Source organism: Crotalus tigris, unplaced genomic scaffold (assembly GCF_016545835.1).
Source record: "Crotalus tigris isolate CLP2741 ecotype Arizona unplaced genomic scaffold, ASM1654583v1 scf7180000018490.839948, whole genome shotgun sequence".
NCBI classification, from domain to species: Eukaryota; Metazoa; Chordata; class Lepidosauria; order Squamata; family Viperidae; genus Crotalus; species Crotalus tigris.
The window spans coordinates 40,785-56,592 of NW_024097036.1; the positions used below are offsets into that span (position 1 = coordinate 40,785).

The 15,808-nt window shown below is 37.9% G+C and overlaps 1 protein-coding gene across 1 annotated transcript in view; it reads left to right on the plus strand.

The window, feature by feature from the left end:
• The window catches only part of ADAMTS12 (ADAM metallopeptidase with thrombospondin type 1 motif 12), a gene marked incomplete at its 5' end in the record, with an annotated part of 94,184 nt that overhangs the window by 34,945 nt on the left and 43,431 nt on the right, over positions 1-15,808 (plus strand). Inside the window, 5 exons of the mRNA XM_039353057.1 lie at positions 1,236-1,385; positions 3,442-3,585; positions 6,395-6,539; positions 12,768-12,860; positions 14,453-14,598. Of these exons, the coding sequence (XP_039208991.1) occupies positions 1,236-1,385; positions 3,442-3,585; positions 6,395-6,539; positions 12,768-12,860; positions 14,453-14,598 (678 nt within the window). The remainder of the gene's footprint in view (positions 1-1,235; positions 1,386-3,441; positions 3,586-6,394; positions 6,540-12,767; positions 12,861-14,452; positions 14,599-15,808) is intronic.

Below are 15,808 nucleotides of genomic sequence, written 5' to 3' on the forward strand. Positions count from 1 at the left end.
CCAGTTCCTAGGTAAGAGATTATGCACAATTTATGGTGAAGATTTACACTTATGTCTCTGGTAAAGCCTGACAATGCTTTAGAACAACCCCAATTATCCATAACTATTAACCATGTTAGATGGGATTTATGGGGATTGTTATCCAAAATTTCTGGATCATATTGCCTAACTTTGCATCAATTTATATTCAAAAATTTTAACAAATCAGAGCCTAATGTACTACAGGAAATAAAATGAAGGGGAAATGTTTTGGGAAAACAACTCCCGTCCTCCAAAACTTTTTCCCAGATAGATAAATGCAGAAGCAAATATTTTTGGATCTTAATTATCAGTGTTGTTTGGCTACAGTAATCGCTGGGCTGTCTTGCTTGTGACTTTTCCCACAACAGTGCTTGTTAACAATAATTGCACACTTTTGAATACTGCTGTAATGATCTAAAATCTTTGACTCACTTTGCATTTTGTAAACTGCATTTTTCATATGCTATAATGCCTCATTTCTAATTTGGGAAATTATAATTCAGCTTCTGAACACAGCTTATGGTAAGGAGTACATAGAATGAGAATAAAAATATTATTAGACCATGGAAAATACTGACGGGAGAGAAAAAAGCTGTAACAGATGCAGAAGGACATTTGTTAAAAAGGTCATTTAGGGCAACTAGTCAAGGAGAAAACCAACCTAGAACTAAGAAGAAATTTCCTGACAATTAGAACAATTAATCAGTGGAACGACTTGCCTCCAGAAGTTGTAGATGCTCCAACACTGGAAGTTTTTAAGAAGAGATTGGACAATAATTTGTCTGAAATGGTATAAGGTTTCCTGCTTGAGCAGGGGGTTGGACTAGAAGACCTCCAAGGCCCCTTCCAACTCTGTTATTCTGTTATTCATGTTAAACAAACAAGAGCATCTATGAGATTATTATTAACAATTTTTTGATTTCATAGCTCCCTCTCCTTGTTTCTGTTATTTAGGGGATAGATAAAAAGATTGTGGTTACAAAAGGGAGGAAATGCAAAGCCAGGAACTCTGGAGGTTGAACTCTAGATCTCTGCTGAAATATGAATCTTGGCAGATCCCCAAAAGAGACGTTTGCATCAACCGCATTATGTATACTTTCCTAGAATTAAGAGCAATAAAAACAGTAGCCCTTTGTTCTGAATGTGGGATTACCTTGAATACATAGGGTTTTGTTTTGTTTTTTTAATATCAAGCTTTTTTGCTATGGTCACAGAAAAGACATTTGTGCTGCTATGAATCAACCCTGTGAAACCCTAGGCTTGTCCCATCTCTCGGGCATGTGCCAACCACATCGAAGCTGCAACATCAATGAAGACTCTGGCCTACCTTTGGCCTTCACAATTGCCCATGAACTTGGACACAGGTATGAATAAGTTGGAAGTCTTATGGAGGTGGGGAACAGTTAGATTTTTTTTAGATTGTTCAGGCAGAAATTGCATAAGATTAAAGATACAAAAAGCAAAGGAGAAAATAATTATGTTTTTTTATAATAATTTTTTATTTTTCCAAACTTTCCCCCATACATATACCGTAATATTTATCAGATGTTAACGTACATTCTTTTTACATTCATATATAAGATACTTTTAATAAAATGAAATAAATACATACACATGACTTTTGGTGTTGCTCGCCCATTTCTCCTTTCACTGTATCCACACTCCTTCTTTTCTACCTTCTTTCTCCCTTTCTTCTCTTCCCTACTTCCCTCTTCTTCCTCTTCTCTTTCCTTCACCACTCTCCTCCCCTTTCTCCCCACTTCTCCTCTTCTCCTCTAACCTTCCTACTTCCTTCTCCCCTCCTTTACTCTTTTCTCTCTCCTCTTCTTTCTTCCCTCTCATCCCTCTTCAGATACAATTCAGGGGTAATGTCCGAGCAACTCCCCTCTCCAAATTTCTCTATCTGTATTATATACAATAAGATTAATTTTCTCTTACATTAATACTTCTGTTTATCAAACCTTCTCGATATATACTTCTATAAATATTTATACAACCTCCAGTTATTCAATACTGTGTAGCCTGGGTCTCCCTCCTTATCTGCTCCTTCTTCTAGAAGATAATTATGTTATGCATTCTTCACTTCTCTTCCATTTCTCCAACCGCTAACCCACTACCTATATATTTCCCCTTTGAACTTTAACCATATTGGAAGTCTTGATAAACAGGGGTATTAGGGGGATTCTTGCTGCTCTCCCTGCGTGGTTGTTTTCTTGCAGATATTTCATTATCAAACTAGAGAAACATCAGCTAGAAAGGGAGTGGGGTTTGCTCTCTGTTTTTATATAAGTGGCTTGCCCTGTCAATGTTTGTGAGAGTGATCTTAGTGGTTCATCTCTTGATTGGCTGCATCTGGCTGAAGCACAAGGAAATGTTCTCTGGAAGGAAACAATTCCATCTGGTCACAGTATATACTTGGGAAAGAGAGTTAAGAATGTGCAAATGAGCAAAACTTAACTAGAGGCTAAATCATACGATGAACAGCTAAGGGAACTGGGTACAGTATGTTTAGCCTAATGAAGAGAAGGCTCAGGGGAGACATGACAGCAGTCTTCTAACACTTGAAGGGTTGTCACAGGAAAGAGGGTGTCAATTTATTCTCCATAGCTCCTGAGGGCAGAACAAGAAGCAGTGGGTGGAAGCTTGTCAGAGGAGATTCAACCTGGAAATAAGGAGGAATTTCCTGACAGTAAGATGATTAATTGGTTGAACAGCTTGTCTCCAGAGTTGTGGTCGTTTCATTGCTGGAGATTTTCAAGAAAGATTGGACAACCATTTGCCTAGGGTAGCATAACTCCTGCCTTGGGCAGGCAGTTAAACTAGAAGGTCCTTTCCAGCCCTATGATTCTCTATGAAGTAAACTTACCATTAATAGCATAATTTAGTTTTATTGACAATTAAAGTGTAGGAATTGCAGCTTTTATTTCATACAGGACCACCAGGATTATGCTGACTGTATATATTCCCTTCGTATCCTTATAAAAAAGTGCTGTATCATAACCTAAAGGATCTTAGGAGGTTCTTTGAATCATTGTAATATTTGCACATTCTATTTTTTAATTTAGAAACTGTTTGCCATTGTGAATTGCCTTTAATCTGTTAATGCTAGCCAAAATGTATTAAAACCAACCTTTACTGTTTACATAATTATATTCATCCGTTCTCTGAAATTCAAGTATTGTTTTTTTAAAAAATGCAAACAGGATGCTAAAGAGGATACCCAAATGAATCGCAACACCCAATGACCTGCAACAGGTTATTCCTTCTTTAGGTTATTTAAAATCAACTTAAGAGAGTTGCCTGTGTCGAGATGGGCAGCAAATAAAATAAACAAACAAATAAACAAACTGCCCTATCCTCATAAGCTTTTGTGGCATAACTTTGTTTTGAGATTTATTCCTTGGGTTTCTTTCCCTTCAGTTTTGGCATCCAGCATGATGGAAAAGAAAATGATTGTGAATCAGTGGGAAGACGGCCATATATTATGTCTCGGCAGCTACAGTATGATCCTACACCACTCACCTGGTCACGATGCAGCAAGGAATACATCACCCGTTTCTTAGAGTGAGTCAAGGTGACAATCTGAAAAATGGAACAAGATTGCTCTAAGCATCTTTCAGTTATCTTGCTACTCATATATTGGGCTGTAGGCTTGCAGATGAATGAAAATGGATCCATGAGTATAATTTTAGGAGCCAGTAGAGATTTTTCTAGAGTTATACCGTAAATCTTGTGCTGAAATAACAGTACTGAAATAAGGGTTTATATTGTCTCAGTGATGGTTGGATAATATACTGTATTATCTTGAATATACTGTAAGTCACTACAGGTAATCCTGGTTTAGGAACCATAATTGAAATGAGCAACTCTGTTATTAAGCAAAGAAGTTGCTAAATGAAACAGTGATTGTGCTTATGATCTTACTTCAGCTTTCCTTTGTTTTATAGACCTATGAAGGTTGTAAATGTGAGAATTGATCACATCACTTCTTCATCACTATCTATATATAAATAAAAATGTAAATGTTCGTTTGTTCAAAATCTTAAATCTCTGAAAGTTCTTCACCGATTGCTTTGAAATTTTGACACAACGTTGCATTTGAATACGCATGTGTTTTTATTTACCTATATTATATAGCTGTCACACCTGTGACAGGTAAAAACATGCTTTTTGTGGAAAACAGCGCCATCTGTTGGACGTAAAAGCAACACATACTACGATTTCAGACAATCTCTATATCTGCATAGACAATGGAACAACAAAAAATATTGTATACCCACAAGCATTGTGAAATTAAACATATTACAAACGTGCGCTTTCTCTTTTCTTTCTTTTCCATTTAAGCAGACTGAGCCACAGAAACGTGTGGCCGGGAACAGCTAGTTGTAAATATGAATAATCACTAAACTAGGCAATCAGTTGGTAATAGAGAACTAATTGTAATTGGGATGCTCCCTTGGTTGATTAATCCTACCTGTCATATTTGGGGTAAAAACTAACCCAGCTGTACACTGGGCTATAGAATAGACCATTTCATTATCGGGTATTTCATGTGTTAAATTAATTTCCCCTGCAATATCCCATTTTAATTTCAAAATAGTCTCATGAGGTGAAGCCACCTAAACTATAAAGGCCATTCTTGCTTTTCTTAGCTGTATGAAATCCAAGATCACATTTGTGCACTTCTAATTGTATAAATTCTCCTATCTTTCCAATGTAGTTCTCAAATTATCTGTCAAATGCCTTCCAGATTGTTGGATGGTGCACTAGAAGACATTCTGAGAATTCTTCTAGGGTTGCAGCAGGACTAGGATAACACATCACTGCAACTTCATTAATACAAACAGTTTAACTAAACAGTTAAGACAGTTTAACTCTGTTGGATTAGATCCTGTAACAATGAAGCTCTGTCTTCCTGACTGACTTCTTTCTAAACCAGGAATAAGTAGATAGTAATGAACCATAAATCTTATTTCATTGATGTTGTGTCATCTCCTTTTTTCTTCTCCTCCTCTTTCTCCTCTTGCAGTTATCAAGGACTCCAGATGGCAGGCAGTGATATAACACCACCATTTTCAGGATCCCGCCCCCCCCCCCACTCTATTTAGATGATTTTTTTTCCCTCTCTCTAAATGTATTTAGCTTGTTGAAGTTTTATTTAAATTTAATATTTTACTTACTTTTCCACCCCTAATAGGTGGACATTTGTGCTATTGTTACTTGACTGCTTATACGACAAGGGTAGCAGTTGGCCAATCATGGTTAAACTCAAAAAAGCTAAGCAGGGTTAAACAGTCTTCATATATGGATAGGAGGTTACAGGGAAATCTGAGGGCTATAGGCTAGGCTGGGTAATTTAAAAAACATCCTAGAAAAAAGCAAAGGCAAAATATTTCCATCCTGTTACCAGGAAAACACGTGGATATGTCCACAGATCACCATGAGTCAAGCTTGATTCATTACAGTCTGTTTTTAATTGGCATTGCATTTTGCTGATGTGAACCTGGGGCAATGGGGAGGCCATAAAGAGGGGCTGGAATCTTTTATGGGTTTAGAGTTTTCTTCTACTGCTTTAAGCAAAATATTCCCAGATCAACATTTCTTCGTATGCCTTGCCTCTTAAACCACCATCATCATAATCTGAGTCATCTCATTAGCTTATTAGAAAATGAACTGATCAAAACAGGATGTTCTGATGAAGCTGTTGCCTAACCAGCACTGTAGCTTCACTTCCTACACACAGTTACGTGTAGTATTTTTTGCAGTAAGGGCTAACAAGAGCCATCGTGGACATTCTGGCTTATAAGGATTTCTTCATCATCGATTTCTCCATTTTATTATTTTTATTGTAAGTACAGAGGCACCTTTTCCTTGCTGGTGCCACTAGATTAATTACTCAATCAACTACTTCTTCAGTCTCCACTGCTGAGTACAGGGATGGGGAACTATGGTCCTTTTATGACTTGTGGTCTTGTGGACTTTAATTCTGGGAATTGAAATCTGCAAGTCATAAAGAGGCCGTAGTTCCCCACCTCTAGTCCAGTAGGTGAAGGACTTGTAATGCAACACATTTAGAAGGAGCCAAGTTAGTGATTGACATAGAACAGTGTTTCCCAAACTTGACAATTTTAAGGCATGTGGACTTCAACTCCCAGAATTCCACAGCCAGCAATGCTGGCTGTGGAATTCTGGGAGTTGAAGGCCACATGCCTTAAAATTGTCAAGTTTGGGAAACACTGACATAGAAGATAAGGAGTGGTTGTCATTTCTGTCCTTCCTTGAAATATGAAATGTTTCACTACAGTTGCCGCACAATAATATTTTCATTGCCCTCCATAATTTGTAAAGAATTAATCCCAGATGTCCATTGCAGCCACGGATGGGGTTTTTGCCTGGATGATGTTCCCAAGAAGAAAGATCTCAAGCCACCATTCATTGCACCTGGAGTCATTTATGATGTTCATCACCAGTGTCAGTTACAATATGGACCCAATGCAACATTCTGCGATCAAGTGGATGTAAGTTCCTGTATCCAATATTGATGGGGGGGGTGTCATTTAAAACACAACAGGAATTATCATATTTTAGTCTTATTTATTTATCAAAACTCTATACCACCTCTCACCTGCATGACTTTGGCTTACAAATAAAGCCAATCATATAAAAAAGTGTAGTTAAAACCAAAGTTAAATACAGAATCAAAACAAAATTACAAGTGGAGCAGTTGAAAAGTTAAAAAGGCAGAGGGAGTGCTTTCAAAGCAACCAGCCCAACCATGCTTAGTGGTAAAGAATATGGTTCACAGTATCCTAAAGCTCCTTTATTTGCCTTTATAGTGGACAATCGCTTAAATATGAGCCGGAAGTGTGCTGCAGCTGCCAAAAAAGCCAACACAGTCCTAGGCTGCATTAACAGAGGGATAGAATCAAGATCACGTGAAGTGTTAATACCACTTTACAATGCCTTGGTAAGGCCACACTTGGAATACTACATCCAGTTTTGGTCACCGCGATGTAAAAAAGATGTTGAGTCTCTAGAAAGAGTGCAGAGAAGAGCAACAAAGATGATTAGGGGACTGGAGACTAAAACATATAAGGAACGGTTGCAGGAATTGGGTATGTTTAATAGTCTAATGAAAAGAAGGCCTAGGGGGTGACACAATAGCAGTATTCCAATATCTCAGGGGCTGCCACAAAGATGAGGAGTCAAACTATTCTCCAAAGCACCTGAGGGCAGGACAAAAAGCAATGGATGGAAACTAATCAAGAAGAGAAGCAACCTAGAACTAAGGAGAAATTTCCTGATAGAACAATTAATTGGTGGAACAATTTGCCTCCAGAAGGTGCGAATGCTCCAACACTGGAGGCTTTTAAGAAGAGATTGGACAACCATTTGTCTGAAATGGTTAAGGTTTCCTGCCTACACAGGGAGTTGGACTAGAAGATCTCCGAAGTCCCTTCTAACTCTGCTATTCTGTTATTCTACCGTGAACACCAAACCTCATAGAAATGTTGCTTCAGAACTATGGATTCCAAACTCTGAAGCAGAAATGTCCCATTACTTGTGAACTGTGGCAATTATATAGCCAATACAAATGCCAGCTTAGTCTTGAGTGAGATATGCCTACATATCTGCCATGGGACAATGTGACCTAAAGGGGATGAATGTCCAGAGGCCTCAGGGTTGCAGCTGGCCTCCCAAAAGTATTTTAAAAGAAGGTAGAAACAATGAAATATATGGTAAATATTCAGTTTAACTGTTTTTATTGCTTTTAATTATATATTAGTTTAAAATACAGTAACACAGGTAGTTCTCAACTTACAACCACAACTGGATCCAAAATTTCTGTGGCTCTCTATCTGTTAAGTGAATTTTGCCCCACTTTACGACCTTTCTTGTCACATTTGTTAAGTGAAACACTGTAGCTGTTAAATTAGTAACATGGTTATTAATATTAAATATTAATTAACATGTTATTAATTCATAACATGGTTATGAATCTGGCTTTCCCATTGACTTTGCTTATTAAAATGTTGCAAAAGGACACTGCAACTGTCATAAATCTGAACCAGTTGCTAAGCATCTGAATTTTGATCATGTGACCTTGGGTATTCACACTTGTAAAAGTGTGAAAAACAGTTATAAGGCACTTTTCCAGTAATTTTAAATGGTCAGTAAACGAAGTGTTATAAGTTGAGGATTACCTGTATCTCTATCTTTTCACATGTTAGATTATATATGCTCAGATACAATTTGATTTATTTCGAATCTGAAGTATTTAACCATCATGTAAAATGATAATTTTGGAAAATATTTCAAAATCCTTCCTCACCAATATTTTAACATAATTAAAAAAAACTGGGAAAAGTCATATGGAAAAAAATGAAAAAGAGTATATTTATTTTCTGTCTAAGATTTTTTCTGTGCACTCAGCTCCAAATGTGATACTAAGCCTTGAGTTGATGGCCAGGATTTTCCCATTACCCCCACTGACTTGAACTGGTAGCCTAAATTAATACAGTGCATTCCCTTGATGTCACAGACTGTAATATACAATTGGTTGTGACAATTCCATTTTCTGTTTCTTTGTGCCTTTTAGCTACTACCTCATTTGCTCACAAACTTCAGCTGTACGAAATAGCTTTGCAGGTAATAAAGTAACAATAAAATAAAATTCCATTTTAAAGCTTCCATTAAATGTTATGACATTCCAAAATCCTACTATAAAATAATAAGAAATATATGCAAGCCTTATATACAGCTTTCATTAAATGTTATGACATTCTAAAATCCTACTGTTAAATAATAAGAAAAATATAGAAGCATTACGTAGCAATGTCAAGGAAGACTAGGTCATCAGATTTATAAATGATAGTTATAAATGTTAATATTACTTTATCAAAAGGTTATTGTAACACAGTCTTCAAAGTCTAAATGGTCTTCTTCCCTCCCTTTCTTTATCTTCATGAGAACCAGAGAGGGTCATATCTGAGACACTTAGTCAAATGTAATTTTTGTCCCAGATTAGATTTCTTTTATCTAACCGTTGTCTTGGCTGCAGCTCTTTCTCTGGTTCCATAAAGTTATTCCTAATGTCCTTTACAACTGTAAACACATGCCCACATGCATATCTTCACACAAAGGGATGCCTGTGGCTCTTGAGTTGATCCCCAAAGGCCTTCCATAAGAGCCAAGGGGAGGAGAATGGTAGCCATTCTTATCTTAGAAGTAGATCTACCTCCAAGAATTCCCAGTGTTGGGCTCTCTCCCACCACACTTCCTGGTGCCGGGGGCCATTAGTAAGTGCCATCTGGCCATCTGGAAAAGATGGTCTCTTAGATATCCAGGTCTTGAGCCATATAAGGCTTTAGAGTTAGAACCAGCCTATAACAAACTTGAATTGTACTTGCAAACACACTAGTCTCCAGGGCAGTTCCAACAGCAGTGATGTATGGTAGAACCAAGACTGCAGGTAACTGGGAGGGAGGTCACTGAGGTTTCTGGCTGGTCTTCAAGAGCAGCTCTATTTGACGTTAGTTACAGTAACTTGAAGTTTCTCAGCCTCAGCAACATTAAAATGTGAAGACTTCAACTGCCAGAATTCACTGGGGAATGTTGTAGTGGCCTAAATGGGAAATGACAAGGGTGATTCACTCAGGAAAACTCTTTTGCCATTCATGATCATCTTTCCTACAAGAGCTTTTCTGTGCTGTTCTGCAACAGTGGAAAAGCATTAGAGCCAACATTAAAACCCAGTGGAAGAAATATTTATTAATGCTATTATTATGTGTGATTTATTCACACAATTCCAAAATCTGAGACTACTTTAGAATATACAGGGAATAGTTTTTATCTGAGAGATGCTTGATAAATCAGTGTGGCAGATTAGTGAAGGTAGAAAGCCATTCCCTCAAGGACTTGGCAAAGTATTAGAACAAAATAAACAACAAAATAACAACTGTACAATGAACAAAGAATTCTTAATATTTGTGTGTACAATGGAAAACAAAACAGGGGACATATGCAAGGCTGTTATTTGTGGATTATAGCTCTGCTTTTAACAACATTTTACCCAACAGGTTGTTTTTTAAAATGTCCAATTTGGGTATAAATCAGAGGATTTGCTTGTGGATAAGGGATTTTCTGACAGGTAGGCCACAGTCAGTAAGGATGGGATCTCACCATTCCTCTACTCTGATATTAAGCACAGGAGCCCCCCAGGGTTGTGTGCTAAGCCCTTTCCTTTATTCCTTGTACACGCATGACTGCACCCCACTGTATAACACCAACGCAATTATTAAATTTGCGGATGACACAACAGTGGTGGGGCTCATTAATAAGAACAATGAGTCTGCTTACAGGAAGGAAGTACAAGGGCTGACATTGTGGTGTAATGAAAATAATCTCACACTTAACACCATAAAAACTAAAGAACTTATAATTGACTTCAGGAGGAAGAGAGATGTACATCTACCATTGTACATAAATGGTGAGGAGGTGGAGAGGGTGGGTAGTTTTAAATTTCTGGGCACTTATATCTCGGAGGACCACTCATGGACTATGAATGCTAACATGCTTTTGAAGAAGGCACAGACAAGGCTGTACTTCCTGAGAATGCTCAGGAAGATAAATTTATCTCAGCATCTACTTCTGTCCTACTATCACAGCACCATTGAGAGTGTCCTGACATATGGCATTCTTGCATGGTACGGAAGTAGCTCTGTAGTGGACAAAAAAGTTCTACAGAGAATCATTAAAACTGCCCAGAATATTATCAGATTTCAGCTACCAGCCCTGGGCAACATCTTCGAATCTCGTTGTTTGAGGAAGTTGTATAACATCCTCAGGGACTCTTCCCATCCTGCTTACAATCTTTTTGGACTGTTGCCTTCTGGCAGAAGATACAGAATGATTAAAACTCGGACCACAGGTTTTCTGAATAGTTTTTATCCCAGAGCTATAATTGCACTCAACAATGAACTAAAGGGTTCATCAGTGAACTTTTGGACAGTATTACTTGGTCTGTTGTGTGGATGTTTGGGTGGTTCTAGGTGGGAGAGTGTTTGGGAATTATGTCTGTGGGACCTGGTCTTTGGGTGTCAAGTAAATTTCATTGTATGTGTACACTGTGTATACACATACAATGACAATAAAGTTTACTTATTTATTTTGATAATAGAAATTGCTGACATATGATCCGCAATTTTTATGATCAAAATGTTTTGTTTATATGTATATAATATACATATAACAGATATTAGAAAAGCAATTGATACCAATTGAAATAGGCTAGTATCAATTCTTTGCTATTTTATCTTATTTCAGTAGAGATGAGGTCTATACATACTGGTTTATTATACCACAGTTAGCTGAGACCTATGTCAGCTCATAAGAACTGGACATTTAACAGTTTACCATTTTTTAACTTTCATAAAAATAACTATTTATTAATTTCTCCCCCAATCACTAGGCAGCTAGATCACACACTGCTATCTCTTTCCCTCACCAAATCCTTGGGAACAGCCTTACGGCAAGCCATATTATAATGGCCTTCACTTCTGGTTCCTTAAAATGCTATCACCATCTTGACCTGACCTATTGTAGATTTGGCAGCAATACAAAGCCCTTCATTTTCTGGAGGACTGCCTGTCTCTTTTGATGCCATCTAGGGTTTGCCCAGATTTTTGTGGTCCAGAGTTGGGAGCACTTCTTTCCGGCACCATCTACCAAAAAAGGACCAGTAGAAAGAAATCTAGTATCTTGATGACTATGTTGAAGAAAAGTTGAACATTTCATGCCTGCTGTTTCTGACTTGCCTACTCTTAGAGAGGACAAAAACTTCAAATTTCTCTTACAGGTTAGGGCCTGGAATTAGGAGCTGAGGGTGTAGGCAAGACAAGGATTCTCTTCGCTAAGGAAGGGAAACAAAACAAGCAAACAAAATTCTAGCTTAAATTTATTTCCGCTTCAATACTGCCGAGCCAGAAATAAACTGACACAGCTTCCCAACTTCTTGTTATTGTTAGAACAGATCATTCCAGATTCCTTTCAAACTGGTATAAAATCTTCAGGCAGAAATGCCCCCTATTTTCCATTCTGCTTATCCTAGCTTCAGTGATTTAATGGGATGAGAAATATTTGCTTCACCCCCCCCCCATCAGCTAATGAGATGTAAATACCTACATGGACCATTCTAGATCCCCAGGGTTCAATGGACTATGTTTGCTGCTCAACAGGAAATGAGTATGGTATTTGGAACAAAATGTAATGTTTTCTCTCCTGGGTAGTTTATTCTGTTATTCATTTAATAAATCTGCCAAACAACTAAGTTTAAGAAATAATTGTATTTGGTGTGACTCCTGAATGAATTGAGAAGCACAGATATTTTCAGACTTCAAAAAAGTCAAAATGGCGACTATGACTGCACAATCAAAGCCCCGCCCCTTTTTAATGCTTATTGCACATGTTGCATGCATGTAACAAAGAGGCAGGACTTGGAGTATACAATCACATCTGTCATTGTCACTTTTTTCACCCCAGCTTACAAGGCAAGAACACTTGGGGCAATACTGCTTCATTGCTCTTTGTTCCTACAAAGTCCACGCATTTATCAAAGGATGATCCAGTTTCTTGAAACCAGTCCTTTCAAGCAAATGTATTTCTCAACTCTCTGACATTCTCTCAGGATTCCATAAACTGTTTATTGATTTGTGTTGTTATTACATTTCAAATTATTGTTCTTTCAGAATATTTGCCAGACCCTGTGGTGCTTTGTGAAAGGTTCTTGCCGTTCAAAACTGGATGCTGCGGCAGATGGAACAAGATGTGGAGAGAATAAGGTGATGATAAGATGGAGAAGGCAAAAAATGGGAAAGGTAGTTTGGCCCCTGTCTGCTTTTATTAGTGCTGCGAGAATTCAAACCAAAGACTGGTGGCCTCTGATGAGACATTTTGATTTTTTTCTCCCCTGTATCTAAACTTTGCTTTCACTCAACGTTTCTCACAACAATGTCTCTGTGTGAGATCAATCTGAAATTTTAATCCTCATCTTAGTACTGTCATTTTCTCCACTGGTGAAGCAAGACCTTTGCTCTCTTTTCAAATCAATGCCAGATCCTCCATCCCCCTCTAGGAATATAAATTCCTTACTGTTGCAGATCAGAGATGTGTTTTTAATATGTCTTGGTAGCAATGACAGCTCAGTGAAAAAGTGTCAGTATCTTGCCTTTGTTCCAGGCATTTATTTATGTCAAGTACAGAAGTATTTCTGCAACATAAATGGCTCATTCTCCCACCCACTGAATGTTCTTTTGTTTGCTTTTTCTAACCTTTTCAACTAGTTCACCCTTTTATTACAATAACTGACTCCCTCTATCTCTGGAAGATCCAAGCTTGTTTTTTACCTGAGCAGATGAATTTTAATACTTTGTGTCTATGGGACTGCTCACATAAAATATTAAATAGGTTTTCCACGGGAACTTTGATTTATTCAGAATCAACTGATGTAGAATCAACTGTTTTTATGCTAAGCTGTGCCTTCATTTTATAATGAATGAAGTCATTTCTCCAAGATGTCTTGCAGATACATTCAAATTTCCAACCAGCTACAGCCAGGGTACTTGCAATTCTAACCCATCTGAAAAACAGCTGATTAGGAAAGACCAAGGTACATATATGCAGTTTGGTGGGTTGCCTGAGAGAACATTTTCTTTTTAAAATTAGGTCAATTCAGTCTAGCACTGAAGAATAGAATTATATGAACTTTTAATTGTTGCAGAAGGCTTGAGCACCCTTTTAGAACAGGACTAAACTTTTTCAGAAGACATTTTGGAAGGAAGGAAGAAGAAGGAAGGAAGGAAGGAAGGAAGGAAGGAAGGAAGGAAGGAAGGAAGGAAGGAAGGAAGGAAGGAAGGAAGGAAGGAACGGTTCCTGTGAATTGTAGCTAAACAAATTGTTGAATAATATATCTTCTCCAAAATTTTATGGCCACAAAAGGCTATGTCCTGTATACTTTATCCAATTGATTATGCAAACTCTGTAACTGGATCTCCCATTTTCTTTTCAAATCTCTAACCTTGTCAAAAGTCTGAGGGAGGGGAGTGCATCCCTCCCCATCATCCAATCTGCTATGAGCTATGGTGAGGAAACCAACAGGCACAAGAAGGGTTCTATAATCCTTTAACTACTCCCAGCTGCTCAGGCAGCAATTTCTCTGGACCAGCATGGCAGAAAGTAAAATACCCACCCTCTCATTCAGGTACCTCTTCACACCTCTTCAGTTGCATATAAATAGTTGGGCTCAACCTTGGCTTTCAATTAAAGATGAATTCTCTTATGCCAGTTACCAAAGAGCTGCTATGGTAGATGTGTATTTTCATGCCAAACTGGGTTTTTTCCCCTGACCCATTGCATTTGCTGTTTTATTATTCAGTGGTGCCTCTCAGGTGAATGCATAACAGTGGGCAAGAGCCCTGAAGCAATTAATGGCGCATGGGGGTCCTGGTCATCCTGGTCACACTGTACACGGACGTGTGGAGCTGGCATTCAGGCAGCTGAAAGACACTGCAATAACCCAGAGTAAGACACTGAAGATTTCAATCTCCTTATAATCTAACAGTCTGGTTCCAGAGTACTTAAAGAATGGCTACATTGAAGGGTGGCATTTCCTGTCTTTGGAGTGATCTCTAGAGATTCTTTTCCAAGGTTTCATACAGTAACTCTAGTCCTTTGCAAGTCATCTGTTTTGAAATCTAACAAGAGTCAGTTATCTTTTCTCAGCATGGAGGAAAAAAGAGGGAGAAAGAAGAAATATAGAGGGAGAAGAAATAGGAGGCCTGGTCATCTGGGACTTTGACCAATCTATCATGGCATGTAGCTTCTATCTTATTCCCAATGGAATGGAAAGAGCCCATATTGTGGTTAAAGGTACCAGATCTGGAAGAGTCCGAGTTTTAGTCCTGCAATAAGCATTAAGCTAACAGAGTAATTTGGGGCCAGTCAGTCTCCCTCAGCCCTAGGAAAAGGCAATGACAAAAGGACTTATCCAAGCAGTTGCCAGGAGCTAAGAGAGACCCAAAGGCACTAAAATAAATAAATAGATATAGATAGATAGATAGATAGATAGATAGATAGATAGATAGATAGATAGATAGATAGACAGACAGACAGACAGACAGACAGACAGACAGACAGACAGACAGAATATAACATTCAAGAGAAAGAGGTCCGCCTATCTTGATTAGATCTTCCTTTTTCTGAAAAACCTTCATTGTCTAATTAAAGATAATAGAACAGTTGATGTGAAGAGATATAAGACAGTTTGCCAGTTTTGATAAGATCTGAAAGACTGTACATTCCCTCAGCCATGGAATCCAATTGGGTGAATTTCAACCAGCCATTTTCTGTCAGCCCAAGCTACCTTATAAGGATATTGTTGAAAAAAGTAGAGAGGAACTGCCTAGAAAAAAAGTGAAATACAAATCTAAGAAACAAGCAGAAACTAAAAAGTTTCTTGAAAACTTGAAGAAAAATGAAGAAAAGAAACTATATTTTGATTCAGAAAGTATCAGTGTGGTACAGTGATTGGATTCCATTAATTTTTATTATATTTTATTTATTCATGTGTATCCCATCTACATTATTTTTTACAAATAACTCGAGGTGGCAATCATATCCAACACACCTTCCTCTTCCTATTTTCCCCACAACAACAATCCTGTGAGGAGAACTGGCCCGAGAGAAAGTGACTGGCCCAAGGTCATGTCAGATTAGTGCAAGAAGTGTGAGA